The sequence below is a fragment of the Felis catus genome, chromosome D1, assembly GCF_018350175.1.
Source record: "Felis catus isolate Fca126 chromosome D1, F.catus_Fca126_mat1.0, whole genome shotgun sequence".
Classification (NCBI taxonomy): domain Eukaryota; kingdom Metazoa; phylum Chordata; class Mammalia; order Carnivora; family Felidae; genus Felis; species Felis catus.
The window spans coordinates 22,563,445-22,584,612 of record NC_058377.1 but is presented as its reverse complement, the minus strand read 5'-3'; the positions used below and the strand labels follow the sequence as shown (position 1 = coordinate 22,584,612).

Genomic DNA, 21,168 nt, shown 5'->3' with positions numbered 1-21,168 from the left:
GCGCCTGGGTGGCGCAGTCGGTTAAGCGTCCGACTTCAGCCAGGTCACGATCTCGCGGTCCGTGAGTTCGAGCCCCGCGTCAGGCTCTGGGGTGATGGCTCGAGCCTGAAGCCTGTTTCCGATTCTGTGTCTCCCTCTCTCTCTGCCCCTCCCCCGTTCATGCTCTGTTTCTCTCTGTCCCAAAAATAAATAAACGTTGAAAAAAAAAATTTTAAAAAAAAGAAGAGTTAAAAGAAAAGGAGTGGAAAAGATATGCCATACAAATATTAACCAATAGAAAGCCTGTGGAGCTACCTTAATATTGGACAAAAAGCATTACTATATCCATATAGAATGCCATGTCAAAATAAACAAATGGCTTAATTCACTGAGAAGATATGAACTGAGAAGATATGACAAGTTTGCACCTGTATGTAAACTAAATCATCGCCCCCAAATGCAAAGTAAAATTAATAGAATCACAAGGAAAAATACACAAATCCACAATCGAAGTGAATTTTAACTTCTTCAGTGTTTCAGTGAATAAGAAGTAGGATATCAAAAATTTGAATATGTTACCTGCATTGATTAGATATATATGGAAGTCTATACCCAACAATTATATACACCATATTCTTTTTAAGCACAGATGGAACATTTACAAAATTTAACTGTATTCTGAACCACCAAATAAGACTTAACAAATTTCAAAATACTGAAACTACATAAAGTATGCTTTATGACCACAATACAATTAAGCTAAAATTTACTTTAAAATATTCACAAAACTATTACCACCCAGCAAATATAAGTATATACCCAAGGGAACTGAAAATTGCATGAATATGTACAAAAGTGTGTATAATAATGTTCACAGCAGCCTTTTCATAATAGCCAAAAGTAGAACAAACCCAAATATCCATCAACTGATGGATAAACACAAAGTAATATCCACATATTATTATTCAGCCATAAAAAGGAATGGAAACCTGATACATGTTACAACATGGATAAACCTTGAACACATTAAGTAAAAAGACAGAAAAGGCCACACATTATACAATTCCAAAATAAGCACATCCATTCAGACAGAAAGTAGATTAGTGCTTCCCAGGGGCTAAGGGAGGAAAAAATGAGTATAAGGTTCCTTTGTGGAGTGATGAAATGTCCTGGAATTAGATGGTGGTGGTGATTGTTGCACAATTTTGTGAACACACTGCAAACCACTAAATGGTACACTTTTTAAAGAGTGAATTTTATGGCATATAAATTGCATCTTAATAAAAGTTTTTAAATAAAAACAATTCCCAAAGGTTTGGAAATTCAGGAACATAATTCTAAATAATCTATGGGTCAAAAATAACTCACAGAGATAGAAAAACGTGAGCCAGATAAAATACAACAAATGAAATTTATGACTTGAAATGGTACTTAGAGGGATATCTATGATTTTATTTATTTATTTTTAAGTTCATTTATTCTGAGAAACAGGACAGTGTGTGTCCAAGTGGGGGAGGGGCAGAGAGAGAGGGGACAGAGAATCCCAAGCAGGTCTGCACTGTCCTGACCATGAAATCACGATGTGAGCTGGTCAGATACTTAACCAAGCCACCCAGGCACGCCTGGAAATCTATGATTTTAAATGGTTATATGCAACACATATAACTGACACAGAACTAGTATCCTGAAGTATGTATGTAAGTTTTTCTTTCTTTAATGAGAGACAGCGAGCAGGGGAGGGGAAGAGAAGCAGGGAGACAAAGAATCCAAAGCAGGCTCCAGGCTCTGAGCTGTCAGCACAGAGCCCGACCTGGGGGCTCAAACTCCCGAACCGCAAGATCAAGACCTGAGCTGAAGTTGGATGCTTAACCAATTGAGCCACCTAGGCGCCTCTCCTGAAGTATATATTTAAAGAAACAGGAAATAGAGGAAGCATGAGAAACTGTATCACAATGATGCCATCAGTAAATCCAGACCAAAGAAAATTACAGAGTAAACCAGCTGGATTCTTCTATCAATAATTTCAAGGTTAAAAGAGTCAGAAAGAGGGAGGGAGGCTGAAGGGGAATTTGTAGACCAAAATCAAGTTAAAAGACATCAGTCAATTGCTGACGTGGGCCTTATTTGGATCCCGATCCAAAATGTACTGTAAAAAACAAGAATTGGAAATCTGAACACTGAATCAATGAAGAGCAGTCAGTGGGAGTAGGATAATCTTTTCAGTAACCAGTCCTGGGGCACCAGGGTGACTCAGTCAGTTAAGTGTCCAATTCTTGGTTTCAGCTCAGGTCATGATCTCATGGTTCATGACATCGAGCCCCATGTAGGGTGCTATGCTGACCCAGAGGCTGCTTGGGATCCTCTCTCTCTCTCTCTCTCTCTCTGCTCCTCCCTCACTCATGCTCTCTCTCTCTCTCTCTCAAAATAAATACATAGACTAAAAAATGTTTTAAAAAACGGCCAGTTTTTTAATTTAAAAATTGGATAAATTTAAAATTGGATAGCCAAGTGGGGGAGGGGAGGAATGAAACTTGACCTCTGCCTCACATTATACACAAAATCCATTTTCAAGTGGATTGTAGATCTAAACGTGAAAGCCAAACTATAAAGCTTTTAGGAAATAATATACAAGAAAATCTTCACGATCTTGAAGTAGAGAATGAGTCCTTAAATAGGAAACAAAGCCAGCCAAGAAAGGTCTTACTTGAACTACATTAAAATTATAAACCTCCATGAAACATGAAACACTAAGTCATAGAACAGGAGAGTGTACATACTACTTATGCAACTGACAAAGAACTAGTATGCTGAACATACAAATTAAAATCATTAAGGAAAAGAAAAAACAGAAGAAAAATGAGGAAAAGACGGCGGGGGGGTATATCATAAGATACTCAACCTCATTTAAACTTAGGAATGAGCAAATTAATACCAAAAAGACATTACACACCAGTAATTTGGCAAAAATTAGACCGATAACAATAAACACAGGTGGAAAATCTGAGAACACTAGACATACATATTCTGCTATGAAAATTCTGATACTTTAGATCATTCCAAACTTTTTCCAGCAACTGCATCCTCTTTTCATATGACAGTACAAATTGGTACAATCACCTTAGAAAAGTTTGCCATTATTCTATTCAAGTTGAAGATATAGATATCCTAAAACCCAGCCATTTGCTCAGAGGTATATATACTAGTCTCCAGGACCTAGAGAAATTCATGGACATGTACAACAATGTTCTTAGCAGGCACGTTAATAATAGTGTCAAACTATAAATAATCCAAATAATCCAACCCATTAGCACTAGAGTGAATACATAATTAGTGGTATATGTTCATAAATGGCATCCTATACAGTAATTAAAATTGATGAATTCGATACATGCCATAGCATAAATATAAAGAGAATGCAACATATAAAAACTACATACAGCCTAATTTCATTTATATGATGTTCAAAAACAGGCAAAACTAAACTATATCATTTAAGGATGCATAAATAGCTGAGGAAACTAAAGAAAACCAAAGAGAGGATTATTACAAAAATAAGCTTTATAATTACTTCTGGGGGAAGGGAGTGGTCTGTAAGAAGGGGCCAAGGGAAGGCTTATAAGGGTCCAGAAATGCTCTTTCTTCAATTGAGTTTGGTTAAACAGATGTTAACTTTATAACTGCTTATTAAACTGTACATGTTTTATGTGTTTATATTTATCTCAGCAATCACCCACTACACATACCACACCACACCAACGCCACACACACACACGCGTGCGCAGCACTCATTGATCTCTCCAACAAAATTTTAGCTGTTATCTTGGGATAAGAATCCCTTTCCCATTTTTACACTTAGCAAATTTTCACTGATAAACAAACATTAATTTTAAAAATGGGAGTAAATGCCTTCTCCCAAATGGCATAATGAACACTACAGAAAAATTAGAGCAGCTTATGTTTATTGAATGCCTTTTGTGCAACCCAGTATCCTATACTCTTCATACACATTAACTCATTTAAGACTAAAAACAACTCTAGAATGTTTTCCAGAGGCAGTTGCCTGGGCTCGCACAATTGTAAATGTGAGAGCTAATCTGTCCAAGTCTGAATGGAACTTTCCCCACTATTCTACACAAATCCCAATAGCTGAGAAAGTTTGTTTACTATGCACCTGTTCACCTTCCCCTTACAATGTTCTGTAGCATTTTCTTCATCTGATATTTAATTCATTCATTTATTCATCAAATACTTATTTAGTACCTGCTATATCCCAGATCCTGTTCCATATATAAGATATACTAAAGGGCAAGAAGGGAGAGGGGGAAAAATTATAAAGAAAGAAAGAAAGAAAGAAAGAAAGAAAGAAAGAAAGAAAGAAAGAAAGAAAGCAAAGGAGGAAAAGATATGACAAAGTCCAAGCTTACATTTTAGTAGGGGACACAGATAATAAATAATTTCAGATAGTAATCCGTTCTATGAAGAAAACAAAACAATGGGACAGTGATTGGGGATAGTAGAAACATTTGGGCTGAGATATGAATACTAAATAAGCCATGCAAACTACTGGAAGGGGTTCCAGGCAGTGGCAGCTGTAAACATCAAAGCCCGGTAAGGAGAATGAGCCTTGGCATATCCAATGAATAGAAGAAGAAGTAGAAGGCCACTATGCCTATAGTACGGTAGGCAAAGAGGACAGATGGTGTATCTTGCAGGTCAGTCCAAGCAAAGAATTTAGATTCCATTTTTGATGCAATGGGAAGTCACTGGAGGTTTTTAAGCAAGGAATGTCACAGTACAATTTATCTTTTAAAAAAAACCAGCTTGGGATCTATGTCAAGAAAAGGCTTTGAGGGAGCAAGGGTTGGGAAATGGCAAGAGTGGAAGTGGGAAGACATTAGTTTTTAGTAAGAAATCCAGGGAGGAGATGAAGGAGCTTGAACTGGAGTGATAGCAATCAAAATGGAGAGAAGTGTTCATCTTTCAGATCTATTCTGAGGGGAGATAAGATAACTGAGTGTCTATTTCTTCATTAAGTAACCATTCGCTGCATGCTGTAATACATAAGGCATGTTCTAGGTGCTGGGGACACAGAACTGAACAAGACAGATGGGATTCCTGACTTCAAGGAGCTTAAATATTACATATTGCAATGGAGGAAACAAACATTTAATAGGTAAATAAAAATATAATGTCAGATAATAAGTGTTATGATGAAAAACAAAGAATGATAGAAGTGGGGTAACATTTTAGGTAAGTCAATGAAAGACTGTATAACATGTGACACTTAAGCACAGACTTAAAATGAAGCACAAATAACATGAGTCTGGGGAGTAAAGCACTCCAGAGAGAGGGAATAGCAAAGAAAGACCTTGAGGTGAGAATGTGCTTACACTGTGAGTGGAACAGCAGAGAAAATGCAGCTACAGCAGGATGAGTAAGTCAGAGAGCAGCAGAGGAGGCACAAAATGTGGCGAGGACGGGTCCTATAAAGCCAAGAGGTCAGAGAAAATTCTAAATTGTGTTTAAAGTGTGGTGAAAAGTCATGAGAGTCGAGAACTGGGGAGGGATACCTGATTCACATTTTAGAAAGGTCATTCTGACTACTTTTTTGAACTGTTGAAGAGTAAGTAATATGAAAAGAGAGATAACAGAGACTTCAACTAGAGTACTTCTAGGAGATGTGAAGTCGGATAGGTTGTAGATAAATCTGCTAAACTGAATAGGATTTGCTGTATTAAGTTTAGAATATGAAAATCATGTCAAAGAGGATTCCTGGGGTTTGGGCTTAAGGGACTGGAGGGCTGAATGTAACATTTACTAGGATGGGAGGAACTAGGGAGGAATGGGTTGTAGGACTGGGACCAAATGATGGTTTTGGTCATGTGCTCACTATTAGTCAAGTGGAAATTGTCAGCTTGGCTATGGCTGTAAAAGTCTGGAACTCAGGGCAGAGGTCAAAACCTGAGATAACTTTGTTTTTGAGAGTTACTATGTTTTTGAGAGTTACTAATGACAAGTTCTCAAGAAGAAAATTCCTTTCATGTTTGAGATTTTACTGGCTCAATTCGTCAGAGCCACCTATTGGTTCAAATTTATTTCTCCTATGGGTATACTGCAGCAACACAATTTACCAGTATACACTAATAATGATAAAACTCTAACCATAAAACTTCATGTTCTTAGCAGACTAAGATGATTAATTTTATAAATTACCAAGAAAAAGGAATACAGGCCCCAACCTAATACATTCAAAAATTAATATAAATTTTATCAGAAAAACAAAGTCTTAGTAAATCTAGCAGATCTATTTCTGTCACAGCTTCTTTCTTTCTCCCTCCTCTATTATTCCCTACCACCTAGAAGCTTGGTCACCAATAAGTCCACAGAGTTAGCTCTTCATTTTCAAAATAAAATTTATTTCTTTAATAAAGAATTAAAATATGGCTGTGAAAGTAGAAAATAATATAGAAAAATATTTAAAATGTGCAATAGTAATTTTAGAGTAAAGGTAGTTAAGCATTAGAGTTTATGCTCAACTTCTACTTGAAAGACCGACCAGTATTATATATATTATTAACCACACTGGAAAAAAACATACCTACTTGCAATTTTAATTAACAGTTATAATTCAAAAACAGATTTATATACTTGGTCATGCCCTTGTGAAAATAGAAGTACAAATCTTGAGGATACATTTTTTGAAGTTGGCTTCACTTTATAGGCTGATAAATCTACTGTCCAAAAGTTACAGGGATTGCTTTTATTACTAATCCATCCATATAACTAAATCAACATGAAGGAAACATGTACTTTTTGGATGAAACCAAATGTTTTGTTAACAATGTGGCAAGAATATCATCTTTCATTACATTGGTATAAAAGCTGGTAAGCTCATGTATTCCCAAAGTATGGTTTCCATCACATGTAGACACTAAACACAAGATGAAGAAATATCTAATGAATTCTATCCATTCGTTCCCCAAATCTTTAGTTACAGTGAAGATACAGGTATTGTTTGTATGCAGGACATACAAAAAGAATTGGAAAATGTTTGGCTAGAGGGAAGACAACTCTTCAGGGACTAATGTTTGCAGTTTGCAGAATAGGATAATCTTCTCTAGGAAGAATAATGTCAACATAGCAGCACTATATTCACCAGGAATCCAATGGATCTCTCATGTGGCAGGAAGCCAAACCTTCTGGCTACTCACAACATCACTCAGTTTCCCTTTAATCTTCAGGAAGTGTCTCTTGAATTCCAATCCGTCACCCTATATTAGGAATAATATCCAAAAAAAAAAAAAAAAAAGTCAAAAAAAGAGACTGCCATAAAATCAAACTTTCTTTAGTGGTAACTAAAGGCAAATATCCTTAGGTATGTCCAGCTACAATTCCCTTCAGGTCTTCTTTTTTTTTTTTTTTTTTTTTTTTAAATTTTTTTTTTCAACGTTTATTTATTTTTGGGACGGAGAGAGACAGAGCATGAACAGGGGAGGGGCAGAGAGAGAGGGAGACACAGAATCGGAAACAGGCTCCAGGCTCTGAGCCATCAGCCCAGAGCCTGACGCGGGGCTCAAACTCACAGACCGCGAGATCATGACCTGGCTGAAGTCGGACGCTCAACCGACTGCACCACCCAGGCGCCCCAGCCCTTCAGGTCTTCTTATGAAGACCAAATATTCTCGAAGAAATGGCTACATAAATAATTCCAACTTGATTTTGGGCCCATCACTGTTCCCACTACACTGGGCTCAGAGAGCAGAAACAATGGCAGCTTGTCTGTTTCAAGCATTGGTAACTCTGGACCTAAGTCACTGTTTTCCATAGGCACTGGGGGTTTGTAAACTAAAATTAAGCTACACAACTACACTGAAATCTTGCCAAAATACTGTGGCAACAAAGCCAGTCGTTCAGTCATGAGAAAGATTTCACTACAGTAGGATCTTAATAATTTAATTCCATACTAAGCATCTAACAGCAAAGCTCCAATTTCAGAATGTGACCTATTTCTCCAACCTCCTTAGAGCCATGTACAACCTCTCAGGAAATAGAGAAAATGCTATTTTGGTCTTCTATCAGAACGAGTAATCTCTAAAGAAATAACCAGAAATGTGAACAAAACTCTATGTACATGAACATTAATCACAGACTTACTTATGACAGATAGATTCATTAATGATATTGTACATTTTGACAAACATATAATTGTAATTAAAAAGATGTATTTGGATTAAATAAGAAAACGTTTAGAATGCTTTTTTTTTGAAGTTTATTTTAAGAGAGAGAGAGAGAGAGAGAGAGAGAGAGAGAGAGAACATAAACAGGGGAGGGGCAGAGACAGAAGGAGAGAGAGAATCACAAGCAGGCACTGAGCTGTCAGAACAGAATCCGATACGGGGCTCAAACTCCTGAAGGGTGAGATCATGAATGAGCTGAAATCAAGAGCCAGACACTCAACCAACTGAGCCAACCCAGGTGCCCCAAAGCTTAGAATGCTCTAAAATAATCAGGGTAATTACTGGTGGGTAGCATAATTTAGGATTACTTTTATTTCATTTTTACTTATTTACATTTTCTACAAAAAAGACTTTGTTTTAGAAGAATGACAAGAATGAATGCTCATAACATTGAATGAGAAGAAGCAAGTTACCATATTTTACACATGCCATGTAAATACAAATAAATGGCATTAAAAAAAAATCTCTACATAAGAGTATTTGCATATAGTACATACTAAAGAAGTAGTAAGACTACTATAATATAGTAAAAAATAAGTCTCTGTTCTCTCTGGATGACAAGATTAAACTTGATTTTTATTTTCTCCTCTATATGTTTTCATATTTTTTAGGTTTCTACAACGAACATGTAATACTTCTCTAACAAAAGCAAAACAAAGTATTTTTAAAAAATGTGCTATTCTAGGGGCACCTGGGTGGCTCAGTTGATTAAGCATCTGACTCTTGATTTTAGTTCAGCACACTCTGTCTCTCAAAAAAAAAAAAAAGTGCTGTTCTACATACCTTAGATAGCCGAAAGTCAACCAAGATCTTCTCATCCATTTCTACCAAATTCACTTTGAAAATCAGTTTATTGTTTCTCCTATCAGTTGTTGATACAGTAACCTAAGGCAATAAAAATCAGGTTAGTCCAAATTACAAAAATATCTATAATAATTCTCACTTCAAGGAATGACTATAAAAAACACACTGGTGTACCACAATTATGCAAAACTAGAACAACACATCATGTTCTGGAAAAATACAAAACACATACATTGCTGCTGGGAATGTAAATGGTGCAGCTGCTTTGGTAAACTACTTGGCAGCTCCTCAAAAAGTCAAACGTAGAGTTACTCTATGCTTTAGCAATTCTATTAGCAGGTATAGAGCTAAGAAATTGAAAACATATTGTTACGGGTGCAATTGTGTCCTCTCAAAATTTGTATGTTGAAGCCCTAACTCTTTAGAATACGATTATATTTGAAGACTGGGCCTTTAAAAAAGTAATTAAGTTAAAAATGAGACCATTAGGTGGGCCCTAATCCAATATGACTGGTGTCTTTGTAAGAAAAAAAAGTTAGCATACATAGATACCAGGCATGCATGCACATAGAGGAAAGACCATCTGAAAGCCAAGAAGAGAAGCCTCCAAGGAAACCAACCCTGCTGGCACCTTGATCTTGGACTCCGGTCTCTGGAATCATGAGAAAACAAATTTCTGTTGTTTAAGCACCCAGTCTCTGCTGTTTTGTTATGACAGCCCTGGCAAACTAAAACACATGTAAATTCATATAAAAACTTGTATAAGGGGCGCCTGGGTGGCTCAGTTAGTTAAGTGTCCAACCTGGGCCCAGGTCATGATCTCACAGATCATGAGTTCGAGCCCCACGTTGGGCTCTGTACCGACAGCTCGGAGCCTGCAGCCTGCTTCAGAGTCTGTGTCTCCCTCTCTCTGCCCCTCCCCAGCTCGTGCTCTGTCTCTGTTCTCTCAAAAATAAATAAACATTACAAAAAAAATTTTTTTAACGTATGTAGCAGCATTATTCATATAATAGCCTATATGTCCATCAACAGGAAAACGGACAAATAAAATGTAGTCTTCTATCCACATAATGGAATATTATTTGCCCATAAAAAGGAATGAAGTAGTAATGAATGTAAACAACACAGATTATCCCTGAAAACATGCTAAGTAAAATAACACAGACACAAAGAGCCATTTATATGACATTATATGACTCCACTTATATGAACCATCCAGAATAGGCAGTTCACAAAGACGGAAAGGAAATCAGTGGCTGCCAGGGAATGAAGGGAGGGAAGAATGAGGAGTGACCAGTAATTAGTATAAAGTTTATTTTGGGGGCAATGGAATGTTCTGGAATTAAGTGATGATAATAGCACAATCTTGTGAATACACCAAAACCACAAAATTGTACACTTTAAAATGGTTAAAGTGATGATTTTTATGTTATGTGAGTTTTATCTCAATAAATCTACCTGACCAAAAAAAAGTAAGTTACCCCACACAAGGGAGAGGAAAATCAGACTGGCCTCAGATTTCTGCATAGTAACAATTTCCCTTAGCTTTTAATTTTGAAAGCTTACAAATCTACAAAACAACTGAAAGAGTCTACAATAAATAACCATATATCCTTCATTGATTTTATCAACCTAGATAAGTATATGTTTACTTGTCTTTTTTGTGTGTGTTTTTTTAAGTTTTTCAACCAAGCTATAGAAGACGTACACTTCACTTCAACATATTTCTCCTATGAACACATTCGCCTACAAACCACGATATTATGATGATAACACCCAAGAAAGTTGACACCGATACAAAAATAATATCTAATATGAAAACCATATTAAATTTCTCCAATCATCCCAATAATACTCTTTAAAGCTTTTTTTCCTCTTTAAATCCATGATCTAGTGAAAGATCATGTATTACATTATTTATCAGGCTTCTTTTTTTTTTTTTAATTTTTTTTTTTTAACATTTATTTATTTTTGAGACAGAGAGAGACAGAGCATGAATGGGGGGAGGGTCAGAGAGAGAGGGAGACACAGAATCGGAAGCAGGCTCCAGGCTTCGAGCTGTCAGCACAGAGCCCAACGCGGGGCTCGAACTCGTGAACCACGAGATCATGACCTGAGCTGAAGTCGGACGCTTAACCGACTGAGCCACCCAGGCACCCCTATCAGGCTTCTTTAATACATAATATTCCCCTCATGTTGTTTTTCATGACATTAAAGTTTTTGAAAAACCTAAAGACAGATTAGAATTTCAATGATACAGGGGCTCCTGGGTAGCTCAGTCAGTTAAGTGTCTGACCTTGGTTCGGGAGTTCGAGCCCTGCATAGGGCTGTGCTGACAGCTCAGAGTCTGGAGCCTGCTTCAAGTTCTATCTCCCTCTTTCTCTCTGTCCCTCCCCTGCTCACACTCTGTGTCTCTTAAAAATAAATAAACATTTAAAAAAATAAAAAAATAAAGAATTTCAATGATACAAATATGCCATAATAACATAAACAACAAAAACTGGTAGGTGGGAGCAGGGGAGGTGGAAGAAATATGGGATTATTAATGTATTCATCTTTCATAGAAGGGAATCTTTGTTACTGTTACAATTTAAGTATATGTAGTTTTTAAGAAAATAATGACTTGAGTCAGTATTTTTAATAACCTCAGAGAAGACTTTCAATATTATTTAAGGTAAACAACATTTTACTTAAATCCTTTGAGTTTCAATTGTTTCTTTTTTGAAAATATACTGATAATGATCTTTTTTACTCAAATATTTACATTTTTCTTTAGGAAAATCAATGAAACATACCTGATTCATACAGCTCTTTTTCCATTGATAGCCCAGTTTCTCACAAGTCTCTTTCAGGCATTGGTAAGATTTGTCTGCATCCAATTTGGTAAAAAACCGTGTCATTCTTTTAACCAAGCGCTGCCAAGGGTTCTACATGTCAAACAGAGGAGACCTGAATAAATCTGGTATCACCAAAAGCAGTCATATCACAACTAATTGGTCTGAAAATTCTCTTCTGTGACTTAAGATTCTTATACATCAAAGTATCTTCTAATTCTTCCTTCCTTTGCAAAAAAAAAAAATCTGTATATGTTAAAGTGTTAATACATTTCTAAGATTTATACATTAAAAAAAGGCTTTATGACAAAAAACTAGAGGGTTTTCATTATTATTTGAAAAACCAAATTCCCTTACCTGTGAGGATCCTGGGGTGCCAAGTAACTGACTATTCAGGAGCATATGATCCGGACATGTGGGCTGGGAAAAACTGATCCCTTGTACCAGTTTATCAATATATGAAGGACTGGTGTCCCATAAGGAAAGACCTGTCCGTGGTTCTGGTTGGGAACTGGAGTACTTCACATTTTCTTCACTGAGGCATTGAGATATGGGGAAAATATATATTTTTAGATAAAATCAATCTGGCCTTTCTTATATCACATTACCATTCTCACACTAATAAACATTACATTCACTATTAAGAAAAAAATATATATATATGCATTACTTCTTATGGGAGTACTACATTCAACAACTATTTGATCTTTGCTGATTTATCTTACCTAGAAGCACTGTTCACTGGAGAGAAGTCCAAATTGGATTGAATGTGCTTAGAAAATCCACTAGGAGACTCTGATATACCACCTGAAGTGACTCGGGGCCTCTTTGCCCCTAAAAAACAGAAAACATAAATACAAATATTTTCAAGTCTCCTAAGCAATGTTCTTCAACTAACCCCACTGGAAAATTCAAGAAGTAAAACCACATCTAAATCCATGTATTTAAAGCAAAATAGTTATATAAGGAAAATAGTGGCTCTGTGTACATGATTACAAAAGAAATATGATCATTATAAACTTATGAGGACTCACTTATCAAATTACACATTTCACAAATCCTGACCTGTAAGCATGTTCCAAGTATGGGGTTAAGGCCACAATTTTAATGGTACCATTTATGGTAAAAGAACAGTGTTCTACGAAGACAAAGAGACCTAGCTAAAAAACCAGAATTTTTAAAAATAGAAAACAATTTATGACAGTGGTGATAAATATTATGAATCTGCTCTATCCAACATTCTTTGCTCCCTGGAAAAGCTTTACCAAGAATAATCATTATACAGAAAATGATGCCACTATAAATTCATTGGTTACTACCATCAGCTGAATCTTCAACACTGTATTTCTCTAGTTACACAATGATCTCTTCAAAACTTCTATACTCTTTCTACACAATGATCTCTTCAAAACTTCTATACTCTTGTCAAATTCCCATAACGACCCACCCCCACCACCTCACTGCTTTGCATTTGATACCATCTCCAACTGCACAAAGAAAATAAGTCATTAGAAACTCCCTCAATTTGCCACTACTAAATCTGTCAATTTACTTGCACTGCTACCCATCCTTCCCTCTTCCATGCTCCCATAAAATGTTCATCTCTGTACTTGTACGTGAGCCTATGCCCTCCTATCTCAGGGGGTCTTGATGCTCCTTCATTCCTTCTCTCTTGACCTTCAGCCTCCTCCTCTCAACTGGAACGGTCCCAAAATCATTTAAACACACTTACATTTAGCTGAACATTTTATTTACTAATTCATTCAAATATTTTATTTTATTTTATTAAGCCTACTATGCATCAGGCAGTAAGAGGAAAGAAACAGCATGCTGATATGCTGATGAGAAAGCAGTAGAGAGGGAAAAATTAATGATGCAGGAGGAAGACAAAAGAATTGTCTCTGAGTAGGCAAAAGAGAAATGGGCCTAGTGCATAAGAGAGAGAGCTAGTATATATCTGGAGCAGACAATTTATTCATAGCAACAAAGGAGAAAGCAGAATATATGAGCACAGAGGCAGCTGGTTAGGTGGCTGGAGATGGTGATGGGAGCTTATGGAAGTTGCCTTATGATTGTTTCTATTTCCCAGTGAAATAGGAAGTGAGAGTGAGGATGGGGAAGGAGGTGCTAGAAGTTGAAAAACAAAAAAAAAGGTATACAAATGTGACTCAGAAGACTGAGGTTGTGAAAGAAGTAGGGAAATGCATTATAATTGTCTGGCAGAATTAAGGGCTCACTTGAGATCAGTGATCCTGAATTTAAAGTGAACATTGTTGTGTATTTTGGTCCAGGTGCAATCAGCTGTGCAGGTATAAGTATAGAGCAGGTAGAAAACTGGATTAAAATTGGATTAGGTTTGAGGGGCGCCTGGGTGGCGCAGTCGGTTAAGCGTCCGACTTCAGCCAGGTCGCGATCTCGCGGTCCGTGAGTTCGAGCCCCGCATCAGGCTCTGGGCTGATGGCTCGGAGCCTGGAGCCTGTTTCCGATTCTGTGTCTCCCTCTCTCTCTGCCCCTCCCCCGTTCATGCTCTGTCTCTCTCTGTCCCAAAAATAAATAAAAACGTTAAAAAAAAAAAATTTAAAAAAAAAATTGGATTAGGTTTTGTCCAATAAGCATGATGAAGAGAGAATAGGGCAGGAATGCTGAAGCTGAAAGTAGTCATTACAATGACTGACCTTGGGATTTAAAGTAGTGACGATGGAACTGAGGACCTAGGGAGGGGACAGGTAAGAGATAGTGAAAAGGAAGTAGAATTAATGGACTTCAAGTCTAGGTAGGGTCAAAGGATTGTTGAAGTCAGGGTACTACAGGAGGAAGCCAGAAAAAAAATATGCCAGTAGTCAAAGCAAGATGTCTGAAGAGAAGATCACTAGAGAGAAGGTAAAGGAAATATGAAATCAGGATATTCGAAGGGTCATCCAAATGAATATTTAAATCACCAAGAGCCATGACAAAATGTACAAGAGTCACGTTAGAGAGAGTGACAATGTGGCAGGAGTTTTAAATGGGGGTTCAGAAACTGATTATCACAAGGAGGGAACATTAGGAAGTAGTCTGATAATATGAGATTCAAAATGAAGAGGGGAGAAATATGAGAAAAAGGGAGAAAGTAGAAATGAAGGACAAAAAGGATGCCTGCCCCACTCCCAGATTCGAGGGTAGGAGTGTGTGGGAAAGAAAACATCACCACTTGAGGGGAAGCTGTGTTCTCAGGAGAGAGCTTGAGTTCAATTAAAACAAAGGGAAAAGACACATTCAGAGAAGAGTTTAAAACTCCTCACTTATCTTTAGCCATTCTCTCCTCCCATTCACAGCCAGACTTCTTGAATGAGCTGTCTTATATCCTGCTTCATTATCTCTCTTTTAGACTATAATCATTGCACTGTCAAGTAAAATTACTCCTAGCCTTTCACCAAACCTGTTCCTGCCATGATCATGAATAACTACTGGGCAAATTTTCAAGCTTCATGTTATTAATTCACTTAACAGTGTTTGCTACTATCACACATTTTCTTCTGTTGGCCTCACTTTTTTCATATTCTCCAGATGTTCCTCCCATCTCTTTGGCTACTTTTCTGTGTCCCTGGCCTCTACTTACCACTTAAATGTTGACATTCCTTAAGATTTCATATACTTAATTTCATCTACCAGTCTAAATTATCATCTATTTGCAGAAAACAACTAAATATTGACATCTCAAGCCTGGTCTTGTCTCCTGAGTTACACACACACACACACACACACACACACACACACACACACACACTAGACAGTTTTATTTCTCAAAATCAACATGTCCAAAGCCAAATAAAATTTCTCCCCAATTCTGTTTTTCCTAAGTTATATCCCAGTAAATGGCATCACCATTTTCTGAGTTTGTCACCCCAGACGAGTCATCCTGGATTCCTAATTCTCTTTCATTTTCTACATATAAACAATTACCAGTCCTATCAATTCTAGTTTGTAAGTTTCTTTGGCATCTACCTCTTCCTTCCAAATCCATTGCTACTAACCCAATCCAAGGTACCATCTTCTCACATCTAGGATAAAAAATTTCAAAAACAATGGAAAAAAAAAAAAGGAGGCAGAAGGACCTTTTAAAACCAAATATACGATCGTGTCATTTCCTTGCTTCCTCAATGGCCTTAAGTTAAAGCCCAAAATCCTCAACATGGTTTACAAGGTCCTCCTTCACACTTCGGTCACTATCTACTTCATTTCAAACCTCTCTCCCTCTCCCCCTTCTCTATTCACTTATTTACTCAACAAACATTTACTGAGAGCCTACAATGTACCACACATCATGCTAACAACTAATGACTTAAAATGACAAGCCAGACATGGTCCATGCCATACTGGCCTTCTTTCAAGTTCCTCAAATGTATCACCTTCCAAACTCTAAGACTCTCTAAATGTCGCTTTCTCTGTTCAGAATCTGCCACTCATCTTGCTAGTACTCATCTGGCTAGGTCCCTTTTAATCTTCGGTTCTTAGATTTAATGTGATTTCCTCAGGAAGACAAGTCTTCTCTGTCACTTAAGACTTGGTCAAAAACTTAGCTATAGTACTCTGCTTTTCCACTTTATTAACAAACTTAAAATTATTTTTTGTATTTCTGTTTTTCCTACTACACATTATAACCTACATAAGGACAGAGACCATAGGTATCCTGTATTGTTGATTTTTGATACTGAATGCAAGTGCCTTTTCTTTCACAGAAAAAAATACTTGTATTTTAAGGATATTACCTTTCTTGAGAGGTTTGTTGTACCATCTATCTTTTTTGATGTCTGGAATGGTAATCCTTACTGATGGATTCTCAACTAGGATTTTATGCAGCAAAGCTAAAAATAAAATATTAAGACAACATTTACAAAAGAGACATGCAAATTAGAAACTTGTACTGTGGAATATATTCTCTATTGATCTCCTTATATCCAAATATTATTTCCAGGGAGGAGAAAGAATAAAGCTACTTAATTATTGCTTTAATTTCATGCATTTGCTCTTTGCTACTGTCTGTATCTGAGAACGCCATTCCCAGATCTGATGCTCAGTTGTCTGCAAACAAGTAAAGCAAGAACCAGGTGGAAATGTTTCTCCCCACTTGACAACATTAACAAAAAGATTTAAAAATCCTCATCCATTTTCAACACCAAACTCCAGTGTGCCAATATGTCAAGTTACATCCTCATTCACACAGTTTTGTAAAGAAAAATTACTTTCTAGTAACTTTTTAAGAGATAGTAATATAAGTAACTGTCATCCTAAAGTACCTTAATTATTTTGATAAAGAACTCATACATCTCCCAAAACCAAAATTATTTTCTTTTTTTTATTGAGGTTTTTTTGTTTATTTGAGAGACACAGAGACAACATGAGCAGGTAAGGGGCAGAGAGAGAGGGAGAGAGAATCCCAAGCAGACTCTGCACTGTTAGTGCAGAGCCCAATGCAGGGTTTGAACTCATGAACCGTGAGATCATGACCTGAGTCGAAACCAAGTGTCTGCCGCTTAACCGACTGAGCCACCTAGGCACCCCCAAAATTATTTTCTTTTTTTTTTCAATATATGAAGTTTATTGTCAAATTGGTTTCCATACAACACCCAGTGCTCATCCCAAAAGGTGCCCTCCTCAATACCCATCACCCACCCACCCCCTCCCTCCCACCTCCCATCAACCCTCAGTTTGTTCTCAGTTTATAAGAGTCTCTTATGCTTTTGTTCTCTCCTGCTCTAACCTCCTCCCAAAATTATTTTCTAATGGACCAAAGACTTAAATGAAAAACTGAAGGTATAAAAACACAAATGAGGGGTGTCCCCCAGGCTGGCTCAGTCAGTAAAGCATGCAACTCCTCAACTCAGAATTATGAGTTCAAGCCCCACACTGGGCATGGAACCTACATAAAAAATAAACTAAGGGGTGCCTGAGTTGCTCAGTTGGTTAAATGTCCAACTTTTGGTTTTGGCTCAGGTAGTGATCTCATGGTTTTGAGTTCCAGCCCCACTGTGGGCTCTGTGCTGACAGCTCAGAGCCTGAAGCCTGCTTCAGATTCTGTGTCTCCCTCTCTCTCTCTACCCTTCCTCCACTCGCACTCTCTCTCAAAATAAACATTAAAAAAAAACCACACATATGAAAACACAGGAATTTTCTTCTAAAGTTAGGGGTGGGGAAGACCTTGCCAAACATAACAATACAGTCAGAAAACCACAAAGGACAAAATAATAGATTTGAATAAATAAAAATATAAAACTTCTGCACATGAAAATAGCATAAACAAAATAAAAATGCATGGCAAATTGTGAAAAATATTTGTAACAAATGCAAAGATCTAATGACATTAATGTTTTAAAAAATTCAAAGTAATAAGAAAACCTCCCTGCCAAAAAGTGAGTAAAATAAACCATCCACAAAAACAGGCAAAAAGCTAATAATCAAATATTTTTAAAAATATATAAACCGGGGCGCGCCTGGGTGGCGCAGTCGGTTAAGCGTCCGACTTCAGCCAGGTCATGATCTCGGGGTCCGTGAGTTCGAGCCCCGCGTCAGGCTCTGGGCTGATGGCTCAGAGCCTGGAGCCTGTTTCCGATTCTGTGTCTCCCTCTCTCTCTGCCCCTCCCCCGTTCATGCTCTGTCTCTCTCTGTCCCAAAAATAAATAAACGTTGAAAAAAAAAATTTAAAAAAAAATAATAAAAATATATAAACCAATGAGGCTGTGGTAAAATATAAACCAATGAGGCTGTACAAACTTTCTGAAAAGTAATTTGGCAAAGTAAACCATAATAATTAAAAACTGCATACATCCTAGGGGCACCAAAGTGGCTTAGTCAGTTAAACGACTGTCTCTTGATTTCAGCTCAGGTCATGATCTCATGGTTAGCCTCACACCAGGCTCTATGCTGATGGTGCAAACCCTGCTGGGATTCTCTCTCTCCCTCTCTCTGCCCCTTCTCACAAACATGTGTTCACTCTCTCTCTCTCTCTCAAAATAAATATTTAAAAAAAAAGAACAAAAAACCTGTATACATCCTTGATATTTCTGGATTTGCTTTTTAATTAAATGATTTACAGTATGTGCATTACAGGGATGATCACTGGATCTCTTTCATAAGTAAAAATTTTTTTTAAATATAAGTCTTTGAAACAGTGAATTGGATGCATATAGTAAGACATATCCACATAGCAAAATACCATCACAGCTTTCATTTATAAATAATGACACAGACCTACAACTATAGTCATGGAAAAATGTACTTGACTATAGCATTAAGACAAAAAAAACAGGTTATAAAATAGCATGTGTAGTATGATCTTATTTTTTGTAAAAACACACACACTTATATACATATACAAAAAACATATACTTGCTATTTATTTTTACAACAAAGTGTAGAACTATATATCGAAACATTAATAGAAACTATTGACGAGTGCTGAGTGCTGGGATTATAGGGTTTTAAAAAATTGTTATTTTCTAATCTATCTGCAAGGATCACAGACTATTTATGTGATTATTTAAAAGTTAAAAAGAAAAAATTTATAAGAAAAATTTCAAACAGCACTAGTCTTCATTATCCAAGAAATCAGTGCTTTCAATCAACATAACCCAGTTACCTAGAGGAGCAGAATCAATTTTTTTCCAAGGGTTGAGGTATGTTTTTTTTTCTTTCCAATCAGAATATTCCTGACAACTGTCACTGGGTTGGTCCCATGGCAATTCTAAAAAAGAAACAAGTCCCAGTTTTCTGAGTGTTCATGTCATTATATAGTAAAGATTTTAAAGGAAAATAATCAGTGATACAAATCCATTAAATGTTTCCTCCAAATTAATTCAATATGGTTTTCAAACTAAGAATGCTAACTCATAGAAATTTTAGAGGCACCTCAAAGACAGATGAACTACTTCTGCCCTACTCTTTCCAAAATTATTCACATGAATTTTAAAAGAGGTTGCTATTGTGATATTTCATTTAGTAGCTCTACATAAAACTGATTTTTAAAAAGCTTTGACGTTAAAAGTTCCAACTTAGTTATAAATAAGCTTACTATCAAAATACTATCATATAAATATGGATTCCCCTGGTTTGTTTTATTTATTTTGGTACAAAAAATCTGGCTTTCCATAGACAGGAGTTTCGTCATGATTAAAAAGCTCTTACCTCCAGCCAACATTGCTGTAAGTACTATTCCACAGGACCAAACATCAACTGGTTCTGCATGAAATTCTTTTCTCTTTAGAAGTTCTGGAGCAACATAAGGTAAAGTGCCACACATCTTGTTCAATAAACGCTCACGATTATTATGCCGAAACACTGTTGCCAAGCCAAAGTCAGAGATCTTGAGGTTATCTAAACCAAAGGAAAAAAGAATGGCACTTAATAAAGATGTTTTGTAGATAGATATACTTAAAGGAATTAAGCATTACTGGAAATTTTGCATTACTTCAAGTTTGCAGAACTTTTCTACCTTAAAATGACAAAAAAGACATTTTAAAAGAAATAAAAGGCATTTTCACCTAGCTAAACCTAGAAAAAGGCCTCAGAGCTTCTATTAACTAAAGAACAATCATCAATACACAAAACAGTTTGGACCAGGTTAAAGACAATGGAGTCAAAAGGGGCTGTCCTTCTGTAAAAAGAGCACTATAGTCTTAGGCTGAAAGCACAGCCAAGTCCTTCATCAACTTGTACAAAGGGCTGGAAGGAGACATCAATAACAAACCAGGTACAACTTTCTCAGCAGCAAACAAACCCACAGAGCAGGAAGAAAATATGTAAAGACATACCAAAACTAAAGATCCACAAACAGTTAAAATTTCGTGTCAAAGTGGCTAACTTTAGAAAAGGGGGAGGAACTACGCACAGAAAATAAACCAGAAAGGCAAATTTCCTCTAACTTCATCTTTAACACACACAAACCAGAAGCAGAACTTTCAACTTACCCTGTGCTTAGTGAATATCCACCACAACTGACTGATGCTATGCTAGCCAATGCAGGTAAGTGAATTACTAAAGAAGATTAACAACAGACAACTTTTGGGAAAGTTATGAAAACATAGGATATTACTAGATCTTATAGCAAGGGAATCTAACCTAATCTTAGGAGTGAGGGAAGACACCCTATTATCAAGGTGTCAAATGGTATAACCTTTTTAGAGGGCAATCTATCAAAAGATGTCAAAATTGAAATATTCACTCTTTAAACTACCAATTCCCGGGGCACCTCGGTGGCTCAGTCGGTTGAGTGTCTCACTTTGGCTGAGGTCATGATCTCACAGTTCATAGTGGGTTCAAGCCCTATGTCAGGCTCTGTG

General features: G+C 36.8%; 1 protein-coding gene across 4 annotated transcripts in view; it reads right to left on the bottom strand.

The window, feature by feature from the left end:
• Positions 1-6,374: 6,374 nt before the first annotated feature.
• CHEK1 (checkpoint kinase 1) overlaps positions 6,375-21,168 on the bottom strand; it is a 32,777-nt gene continuing 17,983 nt past the window's right edge. For all 4 annotated transcript variants that reach the window (XM_011286426.4, XM_004001334.6, XM_045038501.1 and 1 more), the window contains exons 6-13: positions 20,015-20,203; positions 19,470-19,574; positions 16,603-16,698; positions 12,580-12,688; positions 12,212-12,389; positions 11,816-11,947; positions 9,000-9,101; positions 6,375-7,250 (exon numbers count right to left, since the gene is read on the bottom strand). In XM_011286426.4, coding sequence (XP_011284728.1) covers positions 7,155-7,250; positions 9,000-9,101; positions 11,816-11,947; positions 12,212-12,389; positions 12,580-12,688; positions 16,603-16,698; positions 19,470-19,574; positions 20,015-20,203 — 1,007 coding nt within the window. In that variant the 3' untranslated portion in view covers positions 6,375-7,154. The remainder of the gene's footprint in view (positions 7,251-8,999; positions 9,102-11,815; positions 11,948-12,211; positions 12,390-12,579; positions 12,689-16,602; positions 16,699-19,469; positions 19,575-20,014; positions 20,204-21,168) is intronic.